The sequence below is a fragment of the Piliocolobus tephrosceles genome, chromosome 10, assembly GCF_002776525.5.
Source record: "Piliocolobus tephrosceles isolate RC106 chromosome 10, ASM277652v3, whole genome shotgun sequence".
In the NCBI taxonomy this organism is placed as follows: Eukaryota; Metazoa; Chordata; class Mammalia; order Primates; family Cercopithecidae; genus Piliocolobus; species Piliocolobus tephrosceles.
This window is the reverse complement of record NC_045443.1, coordinates 67,211,883-67,226,378: the sequence shown is the minus strand read 5'-3', so window position 1 is coordinate 67,226,378 and position 14,496 is coordinate 67,211,883. Positions and strand designations below refer to the sequence as shown.

The window sequence follows — 14,496 nt, the reverse complement described above, 5'->3', positions numbered from 1 at the left end:
ACTTCCATTCACAATTGCTTCAAAGAGAAGAAAATACCTAGGAATCCAACTTACAAGGGATGTAAAGGACCTCTTCAAGGAGAACTACAAACCACTGCTCAGTGAAATCAAAGAGGACACAAACAAATGGAAGAACATACCATGCTCATGGATAGGAAGAATCAATATCGTGAAAATGGCCATACTGCCCAAGGTTATTTATAGATTCAATGCCATCCCCATCAAGCTACCAATGAGTTTCTTCACAGAATTGGAAAAAAGTGCTTTAAAGTTCATATGGAACCAAAAAAGAGCCCGCATTGCCAAGACAATCCTAAGTCAAAAGGACAAAGCCGGAGGCGTCACGCTACCTGACTTCAAACTATACTACAAGGCTACAGTAACCAAAACAGCATGGTACTGGTACCAAAACAGAGATATAGACCAATGGAACAGAACAGAGTCCTCAGAAATAATGCCACACATCTACAACCATCTGATCTTTGACAAACCTGACATAAACAAGAAATGGGGAAAGGATTCCCTATTTAATAAATGGTGCTGGGAAAATTGGCTAGCCATAAGTAGAAAGCTGAAACTGGATCCTTTCCTTACTCCTTATACGAAGATTAATTCAAGATGGATTAGAGACTTAAATGTTAGACCTAATACCATAAAATCCCTAGAAGAAAACCTAGGTAGTACCATTCAGGACATAGGCATGGGCAAGGACTTCATGTCTAAAACACCAAAAGCAACGGCAGCAAAAGCCAAAATTGACAAATGGGATCTCATTAAACTAAAGAGCTTCTGCACAGCAAAAGAAACTACCATCAGAGTGAACAGGCAACCTACAGAATGGGAGAAACTTTTTGCAATCTACTCATCTGACAAAGGGCTAATTTCCAGAATCTACAAAGAACTCAAACAAATATACAAGAAAAAAACAAACAACCCCATCCAAAAGTGGGGAAAGGATATGAACAGACATTTCTCAAAAGAAGACATTCATACAGCCAACAGACACATGAAAAAATGCTCTTCATCACTCACCATCAGAGAAATGCAAATCAAAACCACCATGAGATACCATCTCACACCAGTTAGAATGGCAATCATTAAAAAATCAGGAAACAACAGGTGTTGGAGAGGATGTGGAGAAATAGGAACACTTTTACACTGTTGGTAGGATTGTAAACTAGTTCAACCATTATGGAAAACAGTATGGCAATTCCTCAAGGATCTAGAACTAGATGGACCATATGACCCAGCCATCCCACTACTGGGTATATACCCAAAGGATTACAAATTATGCTACTACAAAGACACATGCACACGTATGTTTATTGCAGCACTATTCACAATAGCAAAGACTTGGAATCAACCCAAATGTCCATCAGTGACAGACTGGATTAAGAAAATGTGGCACATATACACCATGGAATACTATGCAGCCATAAAAAACGATGAGTTTGCGTCCTTTGTAGGGACATGGATGCAGCTGGAAACCATCATTCTTAGCAAACTATCACAAGAAGAGAAAACCAAACACCGCATGTTCTCACTCATAGGTGGGAACTGAACAATGAGCTCACTTGGACTCGGGAAGGGGAACATCACACAATGGGGCCTATCATGGGGAGGTGGGAGGGGGGAGGGATTGCACTGGGGAGTTATACCTGATATAAATGATGAATTGATGGGTGCTGACGAGTTGATGGGTGCAGCACACCAACATGGCACATGTATACATATGTAACAAACCTGCACGTTATGCACATGTACCCTAGAACTTAAAGAATAATAAAAAAAAAAAAAAGAAGTTGAAATAGGCCCTTATTTCTTTCCTCATAAGACAGCATTGCAGACTTGAAAATCTCTCCTTATGGTAAATGATGCATCCGGTGTTGCATGGACTGATGTTGTATAATAAAACCATGGGAATAAAATAGTCTGTAATTGAGCATTGTAAAAATGATTGCCAAAGGGAGAAAAACTGTCTTTAGCCAATGGGTGTGTCTGGCAATTGTTTGGGTTTTGAATAAACTCAGCTTCAGATTTTTGTCCAGGAGTTGATTTTGTGGAGAGCATACTGGGCCCTGACATGGATTTAAAAAAACAGAATCCTTAAACCAGAAAAGCAGGCTGCTGGGATGGTGTGGAAGCTCAGACTTCCAGGTGGCTTTTCAACAGGTCTCTGGAGGACGGGCTTCTCTAGCAAGCATATTTCTCTTGCAAAGAGGACAAATCTTGGACTCATTTCTCTTCCGCTTTACATGGAAAGAGCATGAGATTCATAAAAATTTTTAAAATTGTGTGCAGTATTGTTGCCCTTTGTTTGCCTTAGAAGCCTCATTTAATTTTTATTATTTTTAGATAAGTGCAATTTTCTGTGGAAAGGGCTTCAGTCCTTTGACTGAGACAAGTTTCCAGTTGAACTAGCAAATATCAGAGTTTGTTATAATTCTTTGATTTCTTGTCTTACCAAGATGATTAACAAGCTCCTTTTGAAGGCAGTGACTTTGTCTTGTGACTCCTCAGGGCCAACTCAGTACCTGACACATGCACCTCAATATTCAACTGATGACCACAATCAGTAGTTCTTTATTAAGCACCTATGATATGCTAGACACTCCTTGAGTGCAGGGATAAAACAATTAGATAAAGTAGACAGGATCTCTGTCCTCATAGAGAATATTTTCTAGTGGGAGAGATTGACCAATAACAAGTGAACTGCAAATAAACAATACAGTTCAAAGGTGTAATTAGCACTAGGAGGAAGCTAACAAGGCATTGAAATAGAAAATAATTGTCAGTCGCTTAAGCTGTTACTATAGACTTGGTATATTAATTTTATTTTTGAAAGTACCAGGAAAAAATAAAATAATAGAGTCAAGTGAAAAGTTATATTCTCGTCCCGAAAAAGACAAGTTAACCCGATAAAACACTGAGTCAAACCATTCACGGAAGGAAAAACCTAATAGCTAACATAAGAAAGAGATGCAAAACTTTATTACTAATCAGAGAAAGGTAAATTAAAACAATATGATGCCCCTTTAACTCAATCAGAATTGCAAATTTTAGAAAGTCTGATAATGTCAGGTGTTGAGGATACAGAGAAACAGTAAGCCTCATGCATTGCTGTTGTTAATGAGAACTGAGCAACAGTAGGCAGTATTTTATAAAATTAAGTCTGTGTGTATCCTGCACCCCACTCCTTGTATTTGTTCCAGAGAGTGCCTCACATCTCATCTCTCTCCTCCCCATTTCCTTATTGATCCTATTCATTCACTTGACAATGTGCTTGCCCCATGTTCTCCTCCTACTTTCATCCAATCCTCTCAGCCCTCACAGGTTCTCTTCTTCCTTTACAGGCCCTAACTGGGTGTGTTCCTCAAGGTGTTGCTTGGTTCTTTGGTTCTTTCTGTTTCTCATTCCATATAAACTCGAAAGCCCATAGGGCCAAGAAGGTAACAGGTAGCAGTGATGTGAGGGCACATGAAGCCTCACTGGAGGAGCCACTTCCTAGGCCAAGTGCCCAGCCCTTCTGATATTTCAAAGAAGCCATAAATCTGATATTTTTATGAAGATCTCCTAATTTTTAAATGTAGTGAACAAATCTGAAATGTTTTAAAACACTGTGGGGGAAAAATGTCTGCAACCCAGACTTGGCCACAGGCTTGCAACCTGTGACCCATACCCATAAGCTTTCCCTTCTTATTTAGTATCTTCATCCATGACTGCAGCTTCCTCTCTACCCTAACTGCCCTCCCAAGTTCTACACTCACGGTCTCCTTCTGGACTATTTTTTTTTTTCATCTGTATGTCCAGTTGACATCTCAAAGCCAAAATTGACCTTATCTTTTCCTCAGAAAATCACTTCTCCTTCAGATTTCCTTAAGTTAATAAAATCACTTCTCTTCCTTTCATGGAGATTTAAAAACTCAGGCATTAATATATACGAATTTTTATCAGGGGTATCCACAATGTATCAGATACTATGCTAATCAATATAGCATTGATGAGGCAGATTCTCCGACTTCAGGAGTCTCACAGTCTAGTGAAGGAGAAAGATAATGGAATGAGAATGGCAATACAATGTGATAAATACTCTAGAAGATGTATATGCAGAGGCCTAAGGCACTACAGAAACAGGATCAACCACGGCATCACAGAATTCATTCATTCATGTTACCAGTATTTGTTGAATTCCTACAGCACTTGAAGTTCTGGGGTAAAAGCCACAGTAAAGTGTTGGATAGTTTTAAAAAGCATAAATTTCTGCTCTCATACAACTAATAGGAGAGATTGGCAAAAAAAAAAGTTTGTGAATAAACAAGATGATTTCAGTTAGGGGCAAATACCCTCCAGGCTACCCTGAACAAGTTTACAGTTTGTTTACAGCACAGAGGCCCAACCAACCAACGGGATGGATAGGGTCGGCAGCAGCCAGAGGAGGCACCTTTTTAAATTAGAGCAAAGGCACTACACTTTCTCACAGTGGCCCTGACTCTTAGAAACAAAACGAAACCAAGTGATGCAGGGACTATTTTAGATGGGGTGGTTAAGGAAGGCCTCGGCATTAAGGTCCAAATGATGAGATCATCTGAAGAGTCTTTAGGGCTGAGAACCACTCAAAAGAACAGATCTGAGGCAGAAACATACTTGGCAGGTTTGAGGAACAGAGAGGGCGGGGGCTGGCAAACAAAAGGTACCTGTGTCCGGGAAAGGGGAGCAGTGGAAGTTACTAGAGAGAGTTGAAAGCTAGGCAGTACAGGGAAATGCCAGGGTTTGAAGGAATATGTAGGAGTTTTCAGTGCAAAGTGTTGAGCAGTAGCAAAGCCTTCCAAGGTAGGGACACAAACACATCATATTCTGAAAGGGCCCAGCTTATTTGAGAAAAGGTGAGAAGGTCATTTAGTCTGGCTGCACTGAAGGCATCATGGGATTAAGGGGTTATGGGAGCATTAGGAAACAAGTTAGAAAGAGAAGACTCCATCCAGATTATAACTCCATCCAGGGGTTATAACAGTCTGTAGCCAATAAAGGGCCAGTGGGAAAGGGAGATTGTATGATCAGAGATTTGTTTTGCTTTGTTTTTAAGGAATATAATTCTACTGGTGGCTAGCAGGTCAGTTAGGAGATCATTATAATAGTGTGGGAGAAAAATGGAAAGAATAAAGAGAATAAAGAAGATAACTCATATACAAAGATATTGCCAAAGGAAGAAAAATAGGACTGAGTGTTTAACTGCATATCATGGACAAGAAAAAGAAAGGTTTGAGAGGCCGTCCATCCTCCTTTGGCCACACTTTCAGTCCCCAAGGTCCATCGTGTCTTCCTTTGCTTGCTTCTCAAGGCTTCCCCCTTCTTTTCCATCTGTGAACCTCTGCCCCATCTCCAGCTTTCTTCTCTCCTTCCTCTGAACTGAGGTAGTGCTTTATTTATGCATCCCATAGTATTTCTCACATTATAACTTAGAGCTTTATTACTTGTGTACCTGCCTTATCATCCCCCTCTTAGACAATAAGCTACTTGCAGACAGGAACTAAGGGTTACTTATCATTGCATCATTCAAATAGACAATTCCTGGTACATTATGATTAAAAAAAAATAGAATCAATGAGTGAAAAGTACCTACATACTAAGCCACAGTAGGGTAGTCACAGCATGCAATCTTAAATTTAAAAAAAACATGAATTGTCCGAGGAATAATTATTCACAAGACACATCTCACCTTTAAACAGGTTCAGTTGTGAATGACTTTAAGGCAGTACTTATATTTACTGGGTATGTTTCTCTTACACCAAGCACATCTAATAATAATGCTCAAAAAATGTGATCACCTGCCCCTAAAGAATCACAGAAACAAATAAAGTTGCCAAATAATGAGATAGATGAACAAGCAAAAAAGGCCAAGCTGCCACCGGTCTAACGCAGGGTTAGGTCGGTGTCTACAGCCTACAGGTCCCCTTGCTTTGAGTGTCACTCCCAATCCCTCTCACTCCACCTCCTGCCACTGGGCCTTCACTGGAGCACAGGGACACTATGGGGAATTTATGAGAACAGGCAAATTACCCCAGATAAGTAGTTTATCTTGTAAGGTCATCTCTCCTGAGAAGGGAGAAAGAAAAGCTGCTTGTACCAACTTTGACAAAGATCACCCACTTTGGTTGCTTGCATAGACAGTCTATAAAGATCCAGCCATTCTTTTTCCTGTTTTGGCATCAAGTTGTGAGGTACCTGCAGAAGTGACATAGCAATCATGGGGAGCAATATTTCAACATTTTCATAAGTGTTTCTAACTTGCATTTGAACTTCAATGAAAATTTCTTTACAAAAAAGGATCAGGTGGTGGGACAGAAATGGAGTGAAGAATGGAGAGGCTGCACCTTTATCTGACCTCCTGCACTTATTACAGCACATGAAGCCCAGGACGTCCTGGCAAAATTCCTTAAAACAAGCAGCCCTGGAGGTGGCAACCAAAGCCACACTGCCCACATGAATAGGTAGAAGTCCAGGAAAGCAAGAGGCTCACTGTACATCCTGCTTGTTTTACAATTAACAAAGAACATGGGACAAGAGGAGCCACTTTACCTGTATTCTTAATAAGAAAGAGAAAGGAGATGTTCTGTGAGGCTTTTATAAGGTAGGGAGGGATAGCCCACCGTGTTGAGTGTTAAACTAGCAAAGTCTATCCTCAGAAGTGAGGCAAAGCACACTGCGGGGCTTCTCCTGCATCATCAGAGTGGGGAGATGTTCACTTGCTTGTGGTGTTACAGATTCTGTAAGTGAGCGTGGCCTTAGTGACGTTTCCACAGATTGCATCGCTCCAGGGTCCTGTTTTTAAAAGAATCACAACATTTCCATCCTGGACTCCTGTGAGTTTTACCAATTTATAAACTGAGTGCTGCCTTGGTTTTCTCCTCAGGTGACATATGAATGAGCCTGACTTCCTGGAACAGGAATGCTACCCCCTACCTCCCCAGACCTCTGAATTTGCCTTCCTAGGAATGAGCATAGGTTGTAGCCTCTCCTAGAAGAAGGAGGATGACCTTGGAACTCCTGATAGAAAGAGAAAATTCTGTCTCAACTATTCCCAATCAACTCAACTAGGGAATAGGAAAATACTGGAAACAAAGGAGAGAACTAATTATTTGGCTGCCACAGGAAGACATTACCTACACATTGCCACTCAGGATCACTTCTTTTTGAGTGTTCTAGTGGAGGACCACATCCAGAAGTTATATAGCTGCTTCCAGAGGGTAACTCCATAAGCCCCCACCTTGGCAGCCTGGTGACATGATCCCAAGGCGGTACCCTGGGACTAATAGCTGTGCTTATACTCCTTTCCTTTCATGACAGAAAGCTTATGAAAACAAGCGTTAATTTTATTTTAATAATAAAATACTTAGGTTTTCTAATAATTTACTTCCTAAAAAGGACCTCTAAATAGGCCCTAAAAATAATAAAATGGGCCCTATTTTATATTTTAAGTAATTTATTGGAAGACTTCAGTATTTTATTATTAAAAGTAAATTTCTCAGCAAAGTAGCAGGATACAAAATCAACACACAAAAATTAGCTGCATTTCTATATAATAACAATGAGCAATCTGAAAAGAAAACTAGGAAAAAATTCCATTTATAATCACATCAAAAAGAATAAGACTCTTGTGAATTGACTAACCAACATGGTAAAAGATTTGTACAATAAAAACTACAAAACATTGCTGAAAGAAATTAAAGAAAGCATAAATAAATAGAAATACAACCCATGTTCAGGGATTAGAAGACTTAATGTTGTTACAATGTCAACACTACTCAAAGTGATCTACAAATTCAATGCAATCCCTATCAAAATCCCAAAATTGTCTTTTGCAGAAATAGAAAGACCCATTCTAAAATTCACATGGGATCTTAAGAGAGCCTGAAAATAAGGAAATCCCCAAAAATAAGAACAAAGCCATATGACTCACACTTCCTGATTTCAAAACTTACTACAGAGTTAGAGTAATCAGAACAGTGTGGTACTGGCATAAAGACAGACATACAGACCAATGGAATATAATAAACAGCACAGAAATAAACTCTCACATATATGGTTAAATGATTTTTGACAAGGATGCCAAGACCATTCAATATGAAAAGGACCGTCTTTTCAACAAATGGTGCTGGGAAAACTGGATATCCATATACAAAAGGATGAAGCTGGACTCTTACCTAAAAAATATTAACTCAAAATAGATTAAAAAAACATGAATGTAAAACCTAAAATTATAAAACTCTTAAAAGAAAACAAAAGGTACAATCTTTACAATATTGGATTTGGCAACGATTTCCTGGATAGAACACCATTGGCACAGGCAACAAAAGGGAAAATAGGTAAACTGGATATCATTAAAATTTAAAACTTTCGTACATAAAGACACTGTCAAGAAAGTGAAAAGACAACCCACAGAATGGGAGAAAATATTTGCAAATTATATATCTCATAAGGGATTAATGTCCAGAATATATAGAGAATTCCTAAAACCTAACAACAGTAAACAACCCAATTCAAAAATGGGCAAAGGACTTGAATAGACATTTTCCGAAAGACGATATACACATGAACAATAAGCACATGAAAAGATGCTCAGTATCACTCATCATTAGGGAAATGTAAATCAAAACTAGAATGAGATATCACACACACCCATTTGGATGGCAACTGTTTGAAAAAAGAAAAAAAAAGAAAATTACAAGCATTGGTGAGGACTTGGACAAATTGGAATCTTTGGGAACTGTTCATGGGAATGTAAAATGATATTGTCATGTGGGAAACAGTATGGTGGTTCCTCAAAAAATTAAAAATAGAATTGCCATATGATCCAGCAGTTCCATTTCTGAGTAAATATTCCCCCCAAACTGAAAACAGAATCTTGAAGAGACATCTGAATACTCACAATCATAGCAGCATTATTCACAATACCTAAAACATGGAAGCAATCCAAGAGTTCATCAATGTATGAATGGATACGCAAAATGTGAATAAAGGTGTAAATTACTCAGTCTTAAAAAGAAAGAAAATTTTGATACACTCTGCAACATAGATGAACCTCGAGGACATTAAGTTGAGTGAAATAAGCCAACCACAAAAAAGAAAGAAATTCTCTATGATTCTGCTTATGTGTAGTCAGAATCATAGAAACAAACAATAGAATTGTGGTTGCCAGGGGCTAGGAAAAGTGAATAACGGGGAGTTATTGTTTTACAGGTACAGAGTTTTTGTTTTACAAAATGAAAAAGAGTTCTGGAGATGGATGGTGGTGATGGTTGTACAACATGATGAACGTATCAAACATCAATGACCTGTATACTTAAATATGGTTAAGATAATACATGTTATATTTTGTGTATTTTACCACAATAAAAAAAACCTGGGAAATAAATATATAAATAAATGTTTCACGACATACCTCTCAAGTGAAATGATAGCCTAAGTGTGGGAGAGAGACTGAAGAATCGCTTCTAGCAAAGATATGTTCTTGGGACACAGGAGGCAGTAAGTCAACTTCTGCCACTCTGCTCTTGCAGCCCTAGGCTGAGCAGGCCTCCCAGACCATGTCATCTAAGTGTTTGTGGTACAGGGGCTGGGTAAGTGGAAGATGGTGGTGGTGCCTAACATGAAAAGGCATCCTCTGCTTTGCTGCTCCAAATGTGGCTTCTGACCAGCAAGGTTGGCAAGATTGGCATCACCTGGAGGCTGGTTGGAACTGCAGGATCTCTGGCCTCACCCCATTCTTGCAGAATCAGAATCTACATTTTAATAAGATTCCCAGTGATGTATGTGCACTTTGAAGTTCAGGGAGCATTACCTCCATTAACTGACAAATTATAAATTAGTCTCCACTCAAGCATCTCTCCCCATGACTACAAAACCCTTACATCAATTGGTCTTTCCTCTCAGCATCAAATGTAATAATGCAGTATAAAACAAACCAGCATCAGAGTGCATTTGCAAACCTTGCAAAAATTCAGGATTTCATAGAATCAATAGACGTGGTATTAGGGAACTCCTCAAATCACACACACAGCATCCACAAGCAAGGAACTGGCAGATTTAGACCCATTACCAAATGAAGGGGAGCTAATCTACAGGCATGATGGCATTCCTTCAAAAGAGAATGATTTGAATATCAAAGAATTAAGAGAGGCCCTTGGGAAAAAATGATCAGGCCCATGAATATCTTTGTAAAAATGGCCCACTTTATGATTATACTGTAAAAGTCAAACAGTTTTATTAAAAAAAAACTACGCCCCAAAAATTCAACACTTCACTTAATCTTTAGTCATTCTAAGAAGAAACACATTGCGTAATTATAATTTAAGTTGCATTACATAAAATATGATGCATTTTTCATAAGTTTATTACCATTTTAAAAGATGAAGTCTAATTAAAACTTTTTGTCAGAATTTATCGTGATGTTTGGCCCTTGTTTCAAATGCATTCATGCTAAGTGGACTTTCCTAGTGCCAGTTTTTCTCCAATAATAAGACCTGCTGAACTGGAATTGTTACTATTGCATATGCATTTTTCTTTTTGTCATATGGAACTTCTTTTTGGTGCTTATGATCAAATTGAATATCGATTATAAGACTGTTGATACCTACTCACTCCACAACTCAGTGAAGAATTATTTTAATGTCCCACTTCCTGGTTGGATGTTTCAGCCCATTGTTCTATCACAGAAGGGGGTTTATCCCTAGACTGATAGCTTATAGCAGCTGATATCTTTTCAATGATTACCTTATCCACCATGAGGAAGTTCTCCAAGGTCTCTCCGTTTTCGCAGGTGACATCACCAACCTCTCTTACTGCTCTGGGCAGGATTTCTTGCACCTCCTGGGCAATCATTCCTATATACAAAACACTCCACAGGATTAATCTTCAAAGAAAGACTTTTCTGGAGAAAATCCTCAGTAACTCACTAAGCTTTTGCTTTCATCTATAATGAATTTTCAGCAAAGGAGGAATTTTGAGCCAAGAACCACTATAGGATTAAAAGTGGGAGTGGTTTTGTTTGTTTTTTGAGACTCTGGGCCAAATATCGGAAAGGGGGAGGTAAGTGCCTTAAAATTCCTATCCATAGAAGTAAAGGTGGGGTGTTAGCTTCATTTCCTTTCTTTTCCTATAGGAAGCCTTTGCCCCTAAAATACTCATTCCTTCTTTAGGATTGGAGTATAAACATCACTTTGCTTACCCCTTCTCTTATCTACATCTGCTTACCCTGCCACCTTCTCCCTCAATCTCCTGACTGCCAAATGCTGTTCCTCACATAGGTTGAGCAGCCATCTGTCCCTGAACCCTCAGCCCATGAGCAAGGGGACTTCAGTGCAAAGAAACTATATCGTCAACCTACTCCACCAGTACCTTGGAGTGGAGGAGTTGGGGTGTTGAATAAAAATGACACAGAAATTCTTTAAGCTTTCCTGTTCTAGTGGCTATGAGTTTCCCAGAGAACAAGTTAGATCAACATAGTGTTGTCAAATGCCATAGCACATAACCTCAAAATAAAGAGGAAATTAAAATTTTAATAGTTGGCAATACAAAATTAAAAGGGGAATTTGTGTGTGTACCTGTTTGATGGGCAGTGTTTATTCCCATTGCAGATGCAAATTCAGGTTTGTAGTCATATTCAACAATTCTCATTTGGGCTATTCTTTTCAGCTGTTCATTTGTGTCAACCTAATTTAATTAAAGAAGAGTAGATTTTACTCACATAGATATTTGCTATTCAAATTAATGCCCAGAGTGACCCAGAGACATTACTGAATTGCTTTTGGACATTTTGCTGGAGATAATTTCTTCAAGTGGATTGCAAGCCAGGATTACCCAACTGCTGACCCTTCAGGACCCAGCCACCCACCTTCCCCTGAACACCCCTCCCCCACACCACCCAGCCAGCAGGGCATCCTCTACCTGCAATCACTGCTCTCACATCGTTAAAGGCTGTCCCAACTGTCACTACGGGGTCCCAGCAAAATGATAACAATCAAGACAGTACAGTGAACTTTCCCTAAAGCTAAATGTGTTTGATCCAAAGGATTCCTCTTTAAATTGAGAGATTTTGTAAATGAATTGATAGTAATAGCAGAATCTGTTTTTTTTAATGTCTTTATCTGACAAGTAAAAAGTTGGCAGCCTTTTGTGGGTACCCTAAATTTTCTTTTGGAACATAATAGAATTGTGAAACCTGTGGTGTCTTGGCAATTAAAAATAAACTGCCTGGGCATTCATCCATGTGATAGAGGAACCAAAAACGCTTTTTGTTGTTGTTGTTTTAAGAAAACCACTGTCATGGGCCTCAGCTCCTCCCTTGACACACTCTCTAGGGTGGCAGCAGAGCCCTTCCACCATCGTTTAGGATTCTCAGGCCCTTCACTAGTTGGGCTGGTTGTGAAAGATGGTGACTTGGTGCTTAATTGGCTAAACGGATTAGCTTTACTTTAGGAAGTTATTCCAGAGTATTCATTCTTTGTTTTATTCGACAAATGTTTACCAATCGCCTTCAACATATCATGCACTACTAAGTGCTGGGACTTAAAAAGTAATTGCCTTGAGCTGGAGGCCATTATCCCTAGCAAACCAACCCAGGAACAGAACACCAAATACTGCATGTTCTCACTTATAACTGAGAGCTAAATGATGAGAACACCTGGACACACAGAGGGGCGCAACACACACTGGAGCCTTTTGAAGGTGGAGGGTGGAGGACGGGAGGAGGGAGAGGATCAGGAAAAACAACTGATGGATACTAGGCTTAATACCTGGGTGATGAAACAATCTGTACAACAGACCCCCATGACACAAGTTTACCTATGTAACAAACCTGCACTTGTACCCCTGAACTTAAAATAAAAGTTAAAAAAAAAATGCCTTTTAAAAGTTTGTGGTCTAGACAGGAAGACCCACCTGATATATACATACATAATCATATGTGATTATATTACAATGTGAGAAACAGTACAATGATGGAATTATGCACAGAGAATCGTTACAGCTCTGAGGAGGTGTTGAAAATCTTCTCGGGGAAGTGTAAAGGAAGGCTCCCTAGAGATGATGAAGCCCAACCGATATCTTGGCTTATTCCAGTTCCTCAGACAAACTCTGCTCCTTTCACTTCCCAGCCTTTGTTCATACTGTTTTCCCAGACTCAAAACTCTTCCTTCCCATTTCCCTACCTTCTTCTTCACCAATGTAAGCATTGTTCCTCAGAGAAGGATCTCTTGACCTCCAAGTCCAGGCAAAGTTCCTCTGCTTTATGTGCTCATAGCACCAGTTCTCCTTCATAGCCGGAGTCAAAATTACAAGACAACTAATTGTGTCAACCTCATTCTTTGTCTCCTCCTACATCACATATACCCCATGAGGGTGAGGACATATTTAAGATCATGGTTCATCACCACATCACCAGTTTCTAGTACAATTCCTTGCATGTTGTAGGTGCTCAACTAATAATTGTTAAATACATTAATAACCTTAAGCGTTAGGGAAAGATGTAAGGTAGGAAGGGAGGGGGAAGGATGAGACCAAGACAGGAATGCTAGCCAGAGGGAACACCATGAACTAAGGCCGGAGACAGCAAATACCCTGACTGACATCTGCACAACCAAGGCAGAATTTGGCATTACTGGACTGGAATGGTTAAGGCCAGAGCAGGGGGCATTGCAGGTCATACTTGGAATGAACAGTCCCAATCCCATACAGCCCTGTGCATGTATCTATCACTGTGAGCACCTTCACTCAGTCAACAAATATTTGTTGAGCAGATACTATGCGCCAGATGCTCTCCTAAGCACTGGAGATTCAATGAGTGTTTCTTATTTGGAGCTTAAATTTTAGTAAAAGTTTCATTCCTGAGTCTTATTTATCTCAGGACCTGCACAGTACCGAGCAAAGTGTCTGACATGTAATAGGCACCTAAAATTTTTGATAGAAAAAAAAGGAATAAAAGAATGAAAGTATTAAAGTGGCAAGACAATCCCTGACATGAAGAGAATTGAAGAGACAGGGTCAATCAGGAGTCAGCTTGGACCGGCCTTGTACTACCTAGGCCCTACCCAGTTCTTCAGCCATAGGCCCCTGGGAGTCCTATGCCCACTTTCTATTTTCCCCTTTGTTCCTGCTCCACCTGCAGGGCCCCCAGTAAAGAAGGAAGCAGAGGCAGTGTTGGTTCCTTTGCTGCACATGAAAAGCAGAGGAGAAAGTGCCCTCATGCAGGCTGTCCAGGCTACAGAGAGGGAAATGGTCCCTGGTTTCTAAACTGGATCCTTGAATGCATTTTCCCTAAGACACATTGCTAGACACAGCGTTAGGTTCTCTGGTACTACTACCATCCTCTAGACAGATTTTCAACCAAGAAAAACTTTGAGGGTTACTTGGAGACCTAAACATTTTATATGACAATGTTCCTCAAACAAAATGCTCTTCTAATTTCTGGACTTGTAGATTTCCCAAAGCCAAATATAAACA

The 14,496-nt window shown here is 39.6% G+C and overlaps 1 protein-coding gene across 1 annotated transcript in view; it reads right to left on the bottom strand.

Annotated features, from left to right (window-relative positions):
* Positions 1 to 14,496, bottom strand: part of MYRFL (myelin regulatory factor like) — a 127,279-nt gene that overhangs the window by 35,983 nt on the left and 76,800 nt on the right. Inside the window, exons 12-13 of the mRNA XM_023226565.1 lie at positions 11,601 to 11,709; positions 10,771 to 10,880 (exon numbers count right to left, since the gene is read on the bottom strand). Coding sequence (XP_023082333.1) covers positions 10,771 to 10,880; positions 11,601 to 11,709 — 219 coding nt within the window. The remainder of the gene's footprint in view (positions 1 to 10,770; positions 10,881 to 11,600; positions 11,710 to 14,496) is intronic.